This window comes from Anser anser, assembly GCF_964211835.1.
Source record: "Anser anser genome assembly, chromosome: 1".
In the NCBI taxonomy this organism is placed as follows: Eukaryota; Metazoa; Chordata; class Aves; order Anseriformes; family Anatidae; genus Anser; species Anser anser.
Window position 1 is genome coordinate 73214795 of NC_139720.1, and position 19109 is coordinate 73233903.

The 19109-nt window shown below is 39.5% G+C and overlaps 1 protein-coding gene across 8 annotated transcripts in view; it reads right to left on the reverse strand.

Annotated features, from left to right (window-relative positions):
* Positions 1-19109, reverse strand: part of ATXN10 (ataxin 10) — a 117689-nt gene that overhangs the window by 14618 nt on the left and 83962 nt on the right. For all 8 annotated transcript variants that reach the window (XM_083819329.1, XM_083819332.1, XM_083819327.1 and 5 more), the window contains one exon: positions 1887-1950. In XM_083819329.1, the coding sequence (XP_083675455.1) occupies positions 1887-1950 (64 nt within the window). The remainder of the gene's footprint in view (positions 1-1886; positions 1951-19109) is intronic.

Here is a 19109-nt window from a genome sequence, read left to right on the forward strand (position 1 = left end):
GTTGAAACTTTTCCAGTTGGCTTTACACAAGGAGATGTGAACAACACAGCCTGAAACCACAAAAACAGGCACTAGAAACAAGAATGTAAAGAGAAGTTTCTGTACAAGACTTCCCAAAGAAACCCTTGCTGAAGAGCTACATCAAGCTTTCCCTTGCTGAATTCTACATCCTCTTGGCAAACTGCAGCATCATTGAGTGGTAGTATACAAATTTCAGCAACTCTCTCAACATTTAGCTCAAGTTGCCTAAATATTTCCTTTTAATTAATCCTCCTTAAAAAGAGAAAAGAGACAAAATATATTCACTCTGGATCACAGAGTTAGATTTTGGGCAATTTTAAGGCGTTTCAATTTCAAGTAAGTAGGCTTTCAAATCAGTATTGCTCTGTTTTACAAGCATCACAAAACAGATTTGTTCCAAGCAGAATGGGGTGCACAGGGGGAGAAGGGAATCAGTCATATCTCTTCAGAGGAATGTTATGCAATGGAGCTGGACACCTACATGCTACTGAGGCCTTGGTTTGTGGTGTCTGTTAGTATCAGAGCGTGCTACAAAGCAGATAAAAGCAGAGATGGATACGAATTTCAAACTCCTCTTTCGTTTTCCCACATAAGACATGCTGAGAACACAGTAGACAAGGCATGTTAAAGACATGTAGAGAAAAAGACAGTAGAGAAGCAGGAAAGCATTAACTTCATGCAACACAACAGTGCTTGGAATAATAACTTTACACCAAAACAATAAAATAGTAGCCAGGAACTGTTCACCAAAAGCTGACACAGTAAACCTTGCAACAGCAGGCTAGTACTTTTCCATGTACCTGCAAACTGCATGCTATGAACCAGTGATGAAAGCTCATAATAAGAGGTGTCACTATGACAAGTAAGTCTTTAAAATTAAGTTTTATCTTCTGGTAAGAGGTTTATAGTTCAGCCATAAATTAACAGCCTGTATCAAAAGGTGTAAGAAGTTTCACATCGCCCAAAATGCAGTAAAGGCTCCCACTTGGTATTTTATTTTCATTTCACTCAAGGTTGTAAATTACAACTCTATCCTTTGAAGACTTCAAATTTTATTCTATTTTACTAACAGCTAAAATGAAGGAATAATTGTAGAAAGAGATTCTAAACGTTGCTGCATAAGCCGTGCTTTCCAGCAAAGTAACAGTCATTCAGGTTCAAAACTCCTTACTAGGTTTTCTCAAGGCCGTTCTTCTGTTTGGAGAAGAATAACTTCTGCCCTTCCCTCTGCATCCCTGCAGTGCCTCTTACCAGAATGGGACCATAGAAATACTACTCTACTACTCAGTGCACTGTCAAGAAACACACTATCAAGTCTCCCTCTATATGAAAAATGATGAATGTAAAAACAGTGCACATAAAGCAACAGTGATAACTCAGATGACGCTCTCAATTATACACATTTTCATTCTGCAGCTTGCTAGCCTTGTTTCTGTGCTTAGAATAAGTTCTCCACAGGCAGATTTAGTAAGCACATAGAACTGATGGGGTACTTATTACAGTCTACTGAATAGGCATCAGTTGAAACATAAACTCCAGATCTGACACAATGACAAAACAGCCTTAATTCAGATTTCTATCACAGTTAGCTGTGTGAATTTACATTGTAAAACAGTAATATTAATTATTTTAGGAAACAGAATACAACATTTCAACTCAGTGTCCAGTTCATGAATCCATTTTCACAAATTCACTCGCTTCTCAACCAAGCATTTAAAAACAAGCTAGAATCCTAAGGCCAGTTAGACTTAGGTACCAAGTGAAAGCAATGCTAACAAACATATATTAAGCTCCTCTGTCTTTTTTCTTTTACTTTCCAAAAATATGTCATATTCAATAGATTTGAATTCTTCCATAAAGGATACAAGGATTGTTGTCATCAATGCTGCAGTTATCCAGGATCAGGGGAATGCCATCTAACTCATATACCTAAATAAAAACAAAAGATTAATTTAACAAATTGCTCAGGAATACTAACTATGTTTCATGCAAGAAATAATGCAAAAATGTAAAAGGGACATCTGTTTCATTGAAAATATTAGCAAAAATAAATTGCAGAGTAAATTAGGTATTATTAACAGAAATTATCACAAAATAGTATTAAAAGCAGATATTAATTAATTAATTCCTCCTTCAGCTACCACATGTTTGATTGAGGTATTTTTCCATTAAAGTTCGGTGTCATATGCTCCTCGCACTGAGCCAGAAAAGCTACACTTACTTGAAAGGTAACGCCTGCTTTCAGGAAGAATCATGGAAAACTACCACGTGAATAAAAACATAAGAAAAAAGTTGTAAAATACATATACACATACACACACAACTGCTAGCTAGTGTGGAGCCGCTTGTCCTCTTTATCTTCTGTACACAACCTTCAAAAGCAATGTGTTATCCGTATATACCTAAGCACAAATTCTTTGTATCAAATGAGAGTCACTGACTTTTTTCCTTTGATAAGGTCTTCATTACAGTAATGGCAAACAAGTAAAGATGACATCTGTCTTTTTTATTTTATATATACAAAAATGTGAATTCTTGAACACCAATTTTTTCAAGTTTTGTGGATGACATAATGGCACAGAGTTCTAATGGATTCATACATGCATACCTAACCTCATTACCAAGAAGTGAGGTAAAGTTGGTGTTAACAATACATCCATAGCATAGGTATTTTAAGAAAAATACATTCCATGAGAAAATTACCTATTATTTTAAGATACAATATAATACCATACATTGTCATGCATATTTATAGCTTTAGGAATTGTTACCTACTTAAACAAAAACCTGTTCTGAACTTTCTGTGGAGTTTCAACCTTTGAAATACCTTCTTAAAACATAAGCATTTATTTTTAAATGACAAAATAATGCTATTTTAAGAAAACTTAACCACATGAGGATTAATTATATCCACATATTGTTAATATTCTTTAAGCTGTCTGGACATAGTTGTGAGCAACCTGTTCTAGATGAACCTGCTTTTGAACAGGGAACTTGGACAAGAGGTTCCTCCAGAGGCCCCTTCCAATCTCAGCCATTCTGTGATTCTGTGATATCTAAACCATACTTGTTCAAATCTTTTTCTTTCATTTTTTTTTTTAATTCCTTGAAATTTAATTTAAAACCAAGAACTGTTGCACAAAGGATTTTAGGTAGAATATCAATTCAGGTTGTGTCATTCAAATTTGGCATTTCTCTCTCTCATCTTTTTTGCCCAAGGTCAAAAGCATTTCTATGTATCATATACAACAGTGGATCAAAATTTATTCTGCAGGATGGATCAGCTTTCTGACATGGTAAGAGAGTGAAGTTGGGTAGGAGGAAATTAAGATGTGATATCCAAAACATATTACCAATCAGAAAAACAAGTTCAGAGAGAAATTTGAACATACTCTTATGAGTTCTTCTTTAGATAATCTCAAATTCTAACATAAGAAAGTAACAATAGCAGAGACAGAGAAGGTTTAAATTCAAAAAAAAGCAAAGAGCATTGCCTGGTCTTAAGACCTAACTGGTAGATCTGTGCTAACATGCATGACTATACCTATATGAAATGCAGTTAATAAAGCAAGTTTTAAAATATTAATTCTTTCCACAACATTTTTGTGTGCTTTCCAAATGTCATGCATCACGTATGATGTCATACTTCAAAGCTTGAACAAATGCTGACCTTTTAATAATACAGTGGTTGTGCATGTTTGGAAAACATTAGTTCTTTGATTTTTATGCTGTAGCAAGACCCTGATATGCCTGTAAAGCTACCTTTTCTTTTTCACCAGTGTAATGTTGAACAGTACGAATTAATCTAGATTAAGCACTGTCAGCTAAAATAAAGTATGTAATCTGTTTCAGTGTGATTCAAACAAGACATTCAATTAACAAAGTATTCTGCAAAAAGTAAAATTAAAAAAAAAAATGCTTCAAAAATTACAGTGGGATTATAATGAGATTCGTTCAAAGTGAAAACAGGAGCATCAGACCACAACCTTAGCGATACCTTAATTTAAAAACAACTCACTAACAACCACAGTGTTACACACCCACTGAGAGTCTCTTGAACAGCATGCAGTTTTACCAAGTTAAGTCTAGCTTTTGTTACGAGTACCCCAGCTTTAGTATGTCATCCGTGACTTATTACACAGTGAAATGCAACAAGGAAAAGAAACCTTGCCATGTGCCCAGGACAAATCTATATACTTCTCAGGGAGACTCGTGAGGTCAACTCCAAGAGCTCTGATTCCTGAGCAACCACTGCTGGAGAACTTCCAGTTCATATTGGCTGTTCATGAACCACCAGCTGATCCATCAAAACTGCATTTTATGGTAACCTAAAATTCATGCCAGTGTACTTTAATAATCTGGGCTGCAATGTAAGCCAGTTCAGCTCTCCATGTAGTAGAGCCAAAAATGGAGTGCCACAGATCAAAGGAAAGAATCACCGTCCCCCACCAGGCTGACCCACTTGCATGTTGAATCTCTCTCAAATCTTCTCATTCTCATCAGCCTGAAGAAAGGGCAGTTACTGTAACCTTCCACAATGGCAGATTTTGTAAATACCAAGAAAAACGTCATCCTAAGCCTCAACTTCTTACACAGATTTATTGAAACTGTACTGCCCAATATGAAGAGTTTAGTGAATTTTTCCAAGTAATTATTGGCCTTAGAGTTCTTCCTTTGAAGATAAATGCAGTATGGAGTAAGGCTGTGTACCTTTTCCAGAGACCTTCTGCAATGCTTGGGAAAGGAGTCAGTATTGTGCAAGCCTCAGATCTCACTTAACATAAAGTGCAAAAATATCCTGAAAAGAAAACATGTAGCAGCTGGTGTGAAACTGGCTGTAATCCAACCAGATTTCCGAAGAAAATATAGGCAGAAACTAAGGAATAGGACAGTTTCGGTGTCTGTCTTATTATTCACATTACCTTGTGTTACAAAAGATCATTAAATCTATTCTCCATTTACATTACCAACAGCATAGCTGGCCAATAGCATGGAATTGCACTAGACCTTAAAAACACTAGGTTATTTTATTATGTAGAACTATGGTTTTACATACACATACAAGATACACACACACACAATATATATACATATGAGATGTACATATATCTTAATCTCATACGTACACACATATACATATATCTGAGATTATAAACCATACACAAATATTTATATATGGTTTATTCTGAATGCATTTAAATATTAAAGGAAGCTGCAGTCTATGTGTAGGCTGAAATCTTTATGTAAATTTAAAAAGTTACTTAAAACAAGCTTAAACTTAAAAGCATATAGCTCTGTGGTAGTGATCTCTAGTGCTTCAGTCAAGTCAATACTGCAAATTTTGCCTTAGTGTTATTGCGTCAGTTTCTGAAGTTGTTTTCTAAAAACCAGAAAAATGGAAGACTCAGCATTCAAAAGCAGGTGTCTTTCTCTGTCGGTTAAGAAAGATATCTTTCATAACATAGCTTTATACTACCTTTAACTTGTTTTCTGTACTTGCCTTGAAACACCATGAAGATCTATATCATGTCAGTGAGAAATTTAACTGTAGGACACTTAAAAGAAAATGCTTTCCCTAGGGACGGAGTGATTGCTGTATTTTTTCCTCACATAATTTCTCTTTCTCTTTACCTGTAATTTAATAGTCTATTTCAATTACTTAAAACAGACACTAAGCAGAATGATTTCAGCCCACATACACAAAGCTACTACATAAATATTAAACAAGAGCTTATGAAAGTCACCAAACCAGACCATATATGCCCACTGCTCTCAAAGGCAAGGAATAATATATCGTGTTTTATTTGGATGGTTTGGGATATGCAAGTCCTGAGGGAAAAGGCATGCTTTTTCTCTTGAAAAACAATGAAAAAAAATATCAGATCCAAACTAAACCTTTTATGTTATCCCACAAAATTTGCATATATAATACAATATGTAACTACAGTCGCTAATATATAAAGACACTATCATACTTCAAGAGATTCATCTGAGCAGGACTACCTCTGATAATCTCTCTGTATTTTCTTATGAAGTTCATATAAGTAATTATCATTAACATAATCATTCACAGCAGAGCCCAAAGAATGTATAGATTAATCATATATTGTTTCTTGAATCTTTCCCTCTAACAGCAATGGAGCCAAGCTTGGGGTAAGAATGCAAATTCTCTAAGCATGACAGTGCTTGTTGCAGAACAAGAAACCTGCATACATCTAGCAAAATGCAACCAGAATGTCCAGGTCCAGTAGCTATACAGACAACAGCGAAACCTCCATCAAAAATACCCTCTTCAAACAATCACCAACACTTCTGGCATTAGAAACGTTATCTAGTCAACTAAAATAGTAGTATTACACAGTAAGAACGTTTATGCCTTTAGATAACAACAGCTTCAACATAAATTTTCTGCCAGAATGCAATTGAGTCAGTCTCTAATCAATGCAGAAGGCAGAATCAGAAGTATGCTTGTTTCAACCACAGAAATACTTCTATTTCTTAGAAGTTCTGTTTGCTGTAACTACAGATAAGCAAAAGGAAATGTGTTCTCACAAATAGAAATGGACTACTAATAGTTTCAATAATCCCTGCTAACACTGTCACTCTTTTTACATATTACTGACAAGCACATTGACAAATAGCAAGACAAGGTTGTAGCTTAAAAAAGTGTGTTGGGGGTGTGGGTAATGGCAGTAAAACACACCTCTCTAGAAACAAGTTGAAAAACAGAAACAAGCAATAATTATTTACATGAAGAAACTCCAGATACTACATTCTTTACAGATGACCAATTTCCAGCCAGAAAGAAGTTGTGTCCAACAATGCTTAGCTCCAGAGTATTAAATTTTGATTCATATTATGGAACATTATGGAAGAAAAAAAAAGGTTTCTGTGAACTACTGAACCAACATACTTCATGTTTTTATGGACTTGGTTCCTTTACTTCACTCTCTGTAATGCTCCTAGTTCTGCCACACAGCTGAATGTGTAGAAACACCCAAGAACACATGGTTCAGAGGTACATTTGCTGATCAGCTGCCAAACATCAGCCTTAGTTTGCAATGGATCAGGGATTGATCTGCCACTATTCAACCTCCCCTACCATGATCATTGCTTTGGCTTTCTCATTTACCTATTCACTCATTCTCATTTCTGGTACCCATATAGATACATTTTTTTGTTAAATTTGATTTAAACCAGCTACTGGATATAAGAGCCGGAGGAGGAAAAGGAAGGGAGAAGGGAAAGAATAACACATCTGGGATGGCACAACCACAGAAAACCTAAAGGACATATTAAGGTCATTGAAAAACCTATTGACTGTATTTTCCCTTTTCTCTTATTACCCTAGATTATAAAAATTATCTTCTTTCAACATATGTTTTGAGCTGAATCATCAAAATACCAACATTGATCTTACATGAAGCAACAGATGGATTTAGTTAATCTTTGAACTTACCTTCTAAGGAAACTACATTTTTTCCCTACTGTGCAGCATGATGTATGCCTGATAAGCTTTTCAGGGGAGATGCATGAACCTTGTCATTTGAGACAGCAAAGAATCTATTCAGATAGTTTCTGTCCAAATTGATAATTCTATGAAGTTTCAAAAAAATCAAAGAGAATTAGGGGATCAAGGCTGAAGCATCAGACAAAGGGTTGTTGCTACTGGTTTGTACTTTACTTGAAGGTTGATGCAGGCAGAGAGAGTTCCTATCCTGTTTAAGATCTTTATCAGAGAGCTGGAGGAAGAGAGAGAATGCACCCTCACAAAATTTGGAACAACTCCATACTGCTGATACTATTAAGAACCTCTCAAAATTCAGTGATGACAAATGCAAAGACCTGTGCCTGGAATAGACTAATTTCTGACAAAGATGCATGCTGGGGACTGGCTGGCTGTATATGCAGCTCGGCTGAAAAGGAGTGGGGGACAGTAGGCCAAAAATAAGCCAGCATGCTCTGGTAGTGATGAAGGCAAACAGCATCATAAGCTGTATCAACAGGAACACAGCCAGTAGATCAAGTGAAGCAATTATTCTCCTTGGTACTCATTAAGCTGCAATCAACTGAAGGGGCTGAGGCTATGCAATGTGAAAAGAAGTTGAGGGAACTATTTTTTTTTTTTTTTTAGGTTGGAGAGAAAAAAGCTTCAGGAGAACCTGATAGATAGCAGCCTTCCATGCCTACAAGGCAGAAGACTGAGCCACTCTCCTAACTCAGGTTTGCAGTGGTTTATCAGAGAAAATACAGTCATAAAAATGAAACAGAGAAGGTTCAGACTGGATATAAAGAAAAAAAATTTACTATGAGGATATGGAGCAGGTTGCTCACTGACACTGTGGATTCTCTCTCCTGGGGGTCTTCAGGACTTGTCTGGATAAAGATCTGAGCAACCTGATCTGAATTGCAGAGAGATCTGGACAGATTGGAGAGCTGGGCAAACACCAACCACATGAAGTTTAACAAAAGCAAGTGCCGGGTCCTGCACTTGGGACTGGGCAACCCTGGCTATATGTACAGACTGGGCGACAAGACGCTGGAGAGCAGCCCCACAGAGAGGGATCTGGGGGTTGTGGTTGACAGCAAGTTGAATATGAGCCAGCAGTGTGCCCTGGCAGCCAGGAGGGCCAACCGCATCCTGGGGTGCATCAAGCACGGCATTGCTAGTCAGTCGAGGAAAGCGATTGTCTCGCTCTACTCTGCGCTGGTGCGGCCTCACCTCGAGTACTGTGTGCAGTTCTGGGCACCACAGTACAAAAAGGACATTAAACTATTGGAGAGTGTCCAGAGGAAGGTGACAAAGATGGTGAAGGGCCTAGAGGGGAAGACATATGAGGAGCAGCTGAGGTCACTGGGTCTATTCAGCCTGGAGAAGAGGAGGCTGAGGGGGGACCTCATCGCAGTCTACAACTTCCTCGCGAGGGGGAGTGGAGAGGCAGGTGACCTATTCTCCGTTATCACCAGTGACAGGACCCGCGGGAACGGTGTTAAGCTGAGGCAGGGGAAGTTTAGGTTGGACATCAGGAAGAGGTTCTTCACCGAAAGGGTGGTTGCACACTGGAACAGGCTCCCCAGTGAAGTAGTCACTGCATCAAGCCTGTCTGAATTTAAGAAGAGATTGGACTGTGCACTGAGTCACATGGTCTAAACTTTTGGGCAGACCTGTGCGGTGCCAGGAGTTGGACTTGATGATCCTTATGGGTCCCTTCCAACTCGGGATATTCTATGATTCTATGATTCTATGATTCTAATTCAGTTTTGAACAGGAGGATGAACTACAGATCTCCTGAAATCCCTTCCAGCCTGTATGACTGTAAGGGTAAGACACTTCCATCTCACCCCAACAAAAATAAAAGGGCTAAGACCATGAGAAGAAGCATAAGCCCATTATTTACTTTCCATTTGTTCAAGACAAGGTTCATTCTACCCTAATATGAACTTTTTCTTTTGGTTATAAAGCTGGAAAGAGTAGCTAGAATATTTATCAGATTATGTAACAACCAGAAATAGTTCTAGAAAATATATTATGATTCTTGCCCATTAGTGGAATAATCCTGCATATTCATTGACCTCTCACAACAGAGAAATCTTAAAAACAACATATATTTAAGATGCCAGAGTGTTCATTTAAATGTATTCTTATATATATTATATATATATTCATATAACTTTGAATTAATTATCTGTGAATGAATAAATTGGATTTCTCAACTATCCAAACTAAAACAAGCACATCTTTTCTAGACTACAAGGTAAGAGTTTTGCACAATCCAATGTATTGAAAAATAATTGAGCTGGCTGGAAAGAAAACAAATAAAGTAATCAAAGTGAGGTCTAAGACCGTGATACACGACAAAAGAGAGCAAAAGCAACATGGTTAACCTAATGCAGAAGTTTGCTAGGGAATACAATATCCTTTAAATAGCTTCAAGGAAAAAAAGTATACTGTCTATAGTACAAGAAATAATGGGCCTAAAGGAGAGAACATTCATATTACACGTTCAGAAAATATTTTTTTAACAGTAATGGTTAGTCAAACACTGCAATGCACTGAAACATGAGACCTGAAGACTCCTGGAGTAGGTTTCAATATTGCAAATCTCCACAGATGAACAGCCAAATCTTAACCATGAATACTCTAACCACTCCTGCTCTGGACAGGTGAATAGTTATGACCCATTAAATCCCATCTTTCTGCAAGTCTGCAGGACTTTTCCAGACAGAAAATCATACTAGACTAGGTCACGCCAAAGAAAAGTGTCACCATGAAGTGCATGCTAGGGATTTGCTAACAATCTTTGGTCACTGTTAAAGATATGTTTAAAGACTTCTGAATGTACCTTATCAGAACTACGTAATGACCACGCAATGAGAAATATATCCTTGAGGCCCTGCCACCAGACAGGCTCACCAAGAGGAGTCACTTTTCCTCTAACACCTGTTCAACAAGACAGGTGATAAGTAAGAGTAATTGAACATCTGGACAGAATACGGCATTCAGATTTGTGTAACAGAGCAGCTTAATAGGAGGAGGAATAAATCAGCTGATTAGGTTCTTCCACACCTATGATGGTGCTGAAAAAAAGATTTCATCTTGTTAATTTGTGAGTTTGTTTTTTGTTTGTTTTGTTTATCCAAGCAGCAGAAGTGACAGGAGATACACAGATTTTACTTCAAAGCAAAAAAGAACACTTCAGTCCCTTAGTGCTAGTGTATTCCTAGGCCTACTGCAGACTACAGGCACTTTGGCATAGAATAGAGGTAGTTGTGGCTTGCAGCAATCAAGTCTATTATTGGACTTCACCACATCCTGCAGATCTACTGAAATACTTGTGGACAGAGGCTCCTTTCTCCAGCAGACTTGCCTGGCTAGTCTGAGAGCTACTTGCACTACTGTGAATGACTCTGAGTGCTATCTTTATGTCCATTTAAGTGAAGGCAGTGTCCCCAGAATACTCTTCCCCTTACTGTACTGTTAAGCCTGTATGGCAAAATCGGCCAACTGTTTTAATATCTGAAATTCAGAAGTCATGGCAACAAAGCTTATTGCTACTGCTACATTAACTTTGGATATATTCTCTCTCTACTAACATTATTTCCTGGATAGACATTAGGTTTATTTCAGCTCTCCCAAAAAAGGTGACCCTTTCATCTTTCTGGGATGAAAATAAAATTTAGAATCTAAAAGCAGGATTTCTTTGTGATATCCTAAAATTCTCTGAAGAGGACTGGTTTAGAAGATAAAGATTTTATCCTTACAGAGGTGGAAGGAAAAAGAAGGTACCTAGCAGTCAATTACGACTCAGCCAAAAAAAGCAGAAGCTAAAGAGTGTCCAGCTACTAGAAAAGGGTAACAAGCCACTTCAGTTGCTGAATATTTTTTCCATTAGTTTTTCCAAGGCAAAACACAGGAGTTTCCAGCCATTGAGATGATAATATAAACACTTGAGAATTCAGAACAGGTTCCCACAAAAGACAGTAACACAATTGGTTCATTTGTTTTTAAACAATTCAGCTTTCATCATTCACTTATTTACAGTTCCTGAAACAGAAACCGCTTTTCATGAACAAATAGATACTGCCACAAGGAGCAGCCTTTTTTTTTTTAAAAAAAAAAGGGTTAGATCTGCTACTTAAATGGATAAAGTAAGGTCTAACACAGCTGGATTTCACTTGAAATACCAAATATTTTCTAGTGCAGTCTTTGCCTATCCTAGCAGCTGGAGTAAGAAAAAGTGATGCTAAGTATCACCCAGTATTAAATCCCTGTGATTTATATCACTTGAATTTGTACAAATTTGCATCAACAACAGAGTATACATGACTATTTCTAGTCACTCACTATCTTATTCTCAGCCCACTAAAGCCAGTAATCAGACTGTCTTTGTTGATTTTCAAAACACTGTCATAAAAGAGGTTCTCCTAATTTTTCTTCTTTCACTGGAACAAAAGAAAAAAGAAAGTTAAAGGAAATTAAATGTAAAAATCAGCAATGTGACTAGAACTGTGCTGAGGACACATAAAATATCATTGAAATTTCAAGATTGCATTTTGTTCCAAATCAGAGTGAAAATGAAAGACTTCAAACTATTCCAGAATTATGAAAAAATACTGAGATAAAGGTTGGGCAAATCACATGATTCATTTCAGCCATTATAACTATCAGTCCAATATGAAATTCCAAGCCATTTGGGCAAGCTGCCACTGTTTCCATGGCTAGGATATTTTTGCCTTCCATGTCAAGATTAGCAAAGCATTTTAGGCGTCTCTCAATTAAAATGAGGGAGTTTTGTTTATTGGTTTTTGTATTTTAAGTTGCTCATATGTAATATATATATCATGCTGGAATAAATTTTCTTCTGGATAAAAATTCCAGACATTCAATAAAATATCCCAATTATGAAAATCATTTAAAGAAAAATAGCTTACCACCAAACATTTCTGTTGATTTCCTCATTATCTTTTACGCATGATAACACTCTTCTAGCCACAAACTGTCAAAACAGTTGTGAGAACCTCTATTAGCCTCTTCACTCTATTATCACAGTATCACAGTATCACAGATTTCTAGGTTGGAAGAGACCTCAAGATCATCGAGTCCAACCTCCGACCTAACACTAAGTACTCCACTAAACCATATCGCTAAGCTCTACATCTAAACGTCTTTTAAAGACCTCCAGGGATGGTGACTCCACCACCTCCCTGGGCAGCCCATTCCAATGCTTAATAACCCTTTCGGTAAAGAAGTACTTCCTAACATCCAACCTAGAACTCCCCTGTCGCAACTTTCGCCCATTCCCCCTCGTCCTGTCACCAGGCACGTAGGAGAACAGACCAACCCCCACCTCGCTACAGCCTCCTTTAAGGTAACTGTAGAGAGCGATAAGGTCGCCCCTGAGCCTCCTCTTCTCCAGGCTGAACAAGCCCAGCTCCCTCAGCCGCTCCTCGTAAGACTTGTTCTCCAGACCCCTCACCAGCTTGGTCGCCCTTCTCTGGACTCGCTCGAGCACGTCCATGTCCTTCCTGTAGCGAGGGGCCCAAAACTGAACACAGTACTCGAGGTGCGGCCTCACCAGAGCCGAGTACAGGGCCACAATCACTTCCCTAGACCTGCTGGCCACACTGCTTCTTATGCAGGCCAGGATGCTGTTGGCCTTCTTGGCCACCTGGGCACACTGCTGGCTCATATTCAGCCGACTATCAACCAATACTCCCAGGTCCCTCTTGGCCAGGCAGCTTTCCAGCCACTCATCTCCCAGCCTGTAGCTCTGTTTGGGGTTGTTGCGCCCCAGGTGCAGGACCCGGCACTTGGCCTTGTTGAACTTCATACAGTTGACCTCAGCCCATCGCTCCAGCCTATCCAGATCCTCCTGCAGAGCCTTCCTGCCCTCGAGCAGATCGACACACGCACTTAGCTTGGTGTCATCTGCAAACTTACTGAGGGTGCACTGGACGCCCTCATCCAGATCATCGATAAAGATATTAAAGAGCACCGGCCCCAGTACCGAGCCCTGGGGGACACCACTAGTGACCGGCCTCCAACCAGATTTGACTCCATTCACCACAACTCTCTGGGCCCGGCTATCCAGCCAGTTTCTAACCCAGCGAAGCGTACGCCAGTCCAAGCCCCGAGCAGCCAGTTTCTTGAGGAGAATGTTGTGGGGAACTGTGTCAAAAGCCTTACTGAGGTCAAGGTAAACCACATCCACAGCCTTTCCCTCATCCACCAAGCGCGTCACTTGGTCATAGAAGGAGATCAGGTTCGTCAAGCAGGACCTGCCTTTCATAAACCCATGCTGCCTGGGCCTGATCACCTGCTTGCCCTGCAAGTGCCGCGTGATGACCCTCAAGATAATCTGCTCCATGAGCTTTCCTGGCACTGAGGTCAAACTGACAGGCCTATAGTTCCCCGGGTCTGCCCTGCAGCCCTTCTTATAGATGGGCGTCACATTGGCTAGCCGCCAGTCAACTGGGACCTCCCCCGATAGCCAGGACTGCCGATAAATGATGGTAAGCGGCTCGGCCAGCTCCTCCGCCAGTTCTTTCAGTACCCTCGGGTGCATCCCATCCGGCCCCATCGACTTGCGCACATCCAAGCTCCGTAGCAGGTCGCCAACCATTTCCTCATGGATAGCGAAGGCCACATCCTGCTCCCCATCCCCTTCCACCAGCTCAAGGCACTGGGTATCCAGAGAACAACCGGTATTGCCGCTAAAGACTGAGGCAAAGGCGGCATTAAGCACCTCAGCCTTTTCCTCATCCTTAGTAACTAGGTTTCCCCTCGCATCCAGTAAAGGATGGAGATTCTCCTTAGTCCTCCGTTTCGCGTTGATATATTTGTAAAAGGATTTTTTGTTGTTTTTAACGGCAGTAGCCAGGTTGAGCTCCAGATGAGCTTTGGCCTTTCTAATTTTCTCCCTGCACAGCCTTGCTACATCCTTGTAGTCCTCCTCAGTGGCCCGCCCTTTTTTCCAAAGCTTATAAACCCTCTTTTTTCTGCTAAGCACAAGCCGCAACTCTCTGTTGAGCCAGGCCGGTCTTCTTCCACGCCGGCTCGTCTTTGGACACGTGGGGACGGACCGCTCCTGTGCCATCACGATTTCCTTCTTGAGGAGCGCCCAGCCTTCCTGGACTCCTCTGCCCTTCAGAACCGCCTCCCAAGGGACTCGGCCAACCAGCGTCCTGAGCAGCTCAAAGTCAGCCCTCCGGAAGTCCAATACAGCAGTTTTACTGGTCCCCTTCCTGGCCTCGCCAAGAATAGAGAACTCTACCATTTCGTGGTCACTCTGCCCAAGACAGTTTCCGACCACCACATCTCCCACCAGTCCTTCTCTGTTTGTGAAGAGAAGGTCTAGCGGGGCACCACCCCTGGTAGGTTCGCTGACCAGCTGCGTCAGGAAGCTATCTCCCACGCTCTCCAGAAACCTCCTAGACTGCTTTCTCTGTGCCGTGTTGTGTTTCCAGGATATGTCCGGGAAGTTGAAGTCCCCCACGAGGACAAGCGCCGACGATTTTGCAACTTCTGTCAGTTGCCTATAAAACTCCTCATCCGTCTCCTCATCCTGGTTCGGCGGTCTATAACAGACCCCGACCAGGAAGCTAGCCTTGCCGGCCTTCCCGCGGATCCTAACCCACAGGGATTCAACCTTATCATTCCCAGCCTGGAGTTCCACAACATCAACATCAAAAGATTCTCTAATGTAGAGAGCCACGCCACCACCCCCTCTGTGCTGCCTGTCCCTCCTGAAGAGCCGATAGCCAGGCATTGCAGCACTTCAGTCGTGGGAGCGGTCCCACCACGTCTCCATGATGGCAACCAAGTCGTAGCCTGCCTGCTGCACGATGGCTTCCAGCTCCTCCTGTTTGTTACCCATGCTGCGTGCATTAGTGTGGATGCACTTCAGCTGGGCCATCGCCTTCTTCCCCGGCCTAGCCATCGTTTCCCCCGGCACAGCTCCAACAAGCCTTGTTTGAGCCCCGTCCCCCTTCTTACCTAGTTTAAAGCGCTCTCTATGAGTCCCGCCAGCTCCTGGCCTAGGATCCGTTTTCCCCTTGGAGATAGGGACCCATCTGGGGCCATCAGGCCGGGTGCCGAGAAAAGCTCCCCATGGTGAAAAAAACCAAAATTTCTGTGCTGTCATATTACTCATGACAACTTTGGTACTTCACGTCTCCCACGACAGCCTGCATACCTGCTTTGGTGCTACACTCTCTCAGTATTTCAATTGCTCCTTGAAACCCAGTTCAGCTGAAATAACCCTGAAAACTGCCAACTGCTTACAACTTTGAGTAGAAATGGAAAAGAAGCCAAAACAATTCAAATTCATACCTGTACTCTCTTTTGATTAATACATACCCTCACTGAGGCCACATGTCATCACTTTCTCACATTAACACAGTATTCTGAAACTCCCAACATTAGGGATCAAAACACTTCCTCAGAACTGTTTGAATTCAGCAAGCAAAAATAAATACCAGATACACTATGCTCCAACAATGACTTTAGTAGTGTCCAGGATTACTTGACATCCTCTTTTTATTTCAGATTGAACCAAGGGTTTAAAAAAAATCAGTGTCACACATATAAACTAATCTGTGGCAAAGATATCAACACAATACTCAAATGATGAAAATAACACGTGGAAATAAATCCAGGATTATTTCAAAACATATAATGAATCGTGCTTGTGATTGCTGCATTTCATGGTAAATTTCTGCAGCTAAATACAACAGCATGTCATACTGAATTGCAATGTTTGGAGCGCACTGACAGACATAAGACTAGAAGCAAAGTACTACCACCCAAGTGGTGGCAATTTCCCATAATAACACACCCCAGAGTTTCCTATTGCAATTATGAAATGACTTTAGTAGTAAAAAAATGTTTTAAGGAACTGTAAAGAGTAAGTTCAGCATATTTATATCATCCCAAACTTCACAGCCAAGAAGTGGGGGAAAAAAAGGAAAACAGGAGAAAGCTAGTAGGCTTGAAAATTGAAAACAGCACAAAGACATTATTAATGATATTTGCTATTCTGTTTCCACATTCCCTTGTATGCAGGGCTTACAAGATTTTAGTGATGAGTCAAAGAACAAACCACCAATTTTCTACTATGTGTGTAAACGATGTGCACTCTATTACATGCAAGTGTAAAGCTATCTTTGATGGCAATTATATTTTCACTAGGTTAAAGCATAGTAAAATAAAGCAAGTGTTTCAGGAAAGGACTGTAAAATACCTTTCTATAACTCTACAGAGACTGTAAATGGTAGATTGCAGGACTCAACTGATTACTAAAGGCAGAAGACAGTTCAATGGTGTTTGCTGTTTGTGTTTTAAATCAGACCAGCCAAGGAAGCCTTCAGAAGACTTACAATGTGACACAACTTCATTTCTTAATACTACAGGACAGAATACTTCTGACTGAACAATGCCAACCCTACCCATCATTTTGTAAGAAATGTTACTTTTTCCAATAAACATATAAATAACAGAATTATGTTTTTTCTTTCCAAAAGAAAAAAAAAAAAAACAGATCTTGCAATTACAGTAATTGCTTTGTTTCAGGACTACAAGCTGTGGTCTCAAATTTCTGCAAGGCAGTAAGTACAGCCTGCTGGGGACAGCTTGAAAGGAAATCAATGCAGGTGCCTAAGTCTGAAGTTGTGGGGAAGGAAGTTTCAGAGTTTCAGATCTACAGTGTTTGGCTGAGACTGTTTTATATCTTCTTCCCAATGACTAACTTTATTTCCATATGTTACCTTCACGTCACAGTGTGTTCTTCATCCAAAACAGAACAGGTGGCACATCTTTTCAAACAAAGCAAAGCAAGAACGCTTTCTTTCATTTTTCAAAAAATAAATTGGCTTCTTTTTTATCTTACAAGCCAATACAAAGTATCAGTTCTGGTCTTAGTACTTCCACTTAAAGGTCTTCCATTTCTTCCAAGAAATTTTATAACCAAATTCATCATTTTTTCATTTATTTATTCAATGCGTAGTACACAAACCCCAACAACTTTTACTGCAACAATCAGTAAAGGTAAGAGAATGTTGAAATGTTCTGCTTAACTTCATAACAAGGACTAGGTCATCTTTTAAGGATGATCCAACATCCTGCTCTTTTCGATCCTCTTTCACAAGCTCTGAAAACTCAGCTACCAGTTTCTTCCCCCAACCTTGAACAGAAATTAAAACCTATCACATTTGTTTCACACATAGCAATAACAGACTGACTGACAAGTGCTGCAGTTCACATATTAACTTTTTATGCCTCTTTCTGCAATTGTGCTTTTGTAGAAAGCACCTACTGCAAAGTAAAACAAACTGTTTGTAAGCAGTGTCAAAAATAAGAAGTGTTATCATAAATTAAATGACTATAAAATGAACAGAGTGACCTTTGGTGCAGTGTTTACAAGGCAGACAATTTATTCTTTCATGACTGAAATAATGCCACAAACTACTTCAGCAACATTTTTGCTGGGAAAACTAGTCATACAATTTACAAATAAAAAACGCTTTTGCTTAAGAACACTGCCTGATGAAGATCACTCTCTTGAAAACAGAGTATTTGAGACAGCCTAAATGATTTCTTACACATTGAAACCAAATATCAAAAGAAACCAGAAAACTTTCACTGAAGTATTTAAGAGATTTCATGATTTTAATACAAGGGAAAGGTGTGGCATGAAAAAAACACTTTTCAACAGAAAAAGTGTTAAAACACATTAAGAGAGGCTTTATTCAAGTTAACAATAAGTAACAGGATGAGTATATTCTTCTCGTGGCATGGCACCCTGTGAAAAAAACAACGACTTTCAACAAGTATTATTTTGCAAATTTGATTTTTAGCATTTATTTCTCAACAGTTGTTTTATATAAACTAGTCACTTAATGAGAAGTAGGGACACAAAGGTGTTTTGCACTGCTAACCTACTGTGGTGTGGCTAGCAGTACTACATGCAAATAAGAAAGTGAAAATATCAATGTATGAGAACATGACAAAGCAGCTTTTTCTGTCATTTAAGGGAAAAATATTAACCTAAGGTTTCTAAACTAGTAATAGTTGCGTTAAAGTGTAATTCTTTACGAGCTTAACTAAATATGTGGGGGAAAACCCTCTATGAGCATACTATTCAAGCATTTAATGTTCCTCACATTTTAGAATAAAAAGGTTTTGCTTTGGAGTCTTTTCTTTGTAGCTCGTATACAAACATATCCTCCAGCATTTTGCTAATAACGGTATTTCATTTTTAACTGAAAAATGAATCTGAATGTTGATCCTTTAGTTACTGTTCATCATTTTTGATACATGCAACATCTTTTGCTAACCTAACTGCAGCTTAAACTGCTAGAGAATTTTCCCATTGACAAACACTACACTGCGCAATTCTGATGGCATAAAGTTTTTATAACTTTTCCATTATAGTTTTGGAAAGTCCCAAATTATCAATGGCAAACCACAAAAGGATTCAGAACGTAAACTAAATTGTACTCTGTATAATAGTTAGCACTTGGACCTTTCCAACAGTTCTGTTAACTGTACCACTTTTACAAACTTCTACAAACAACACATAAGAGCAGAG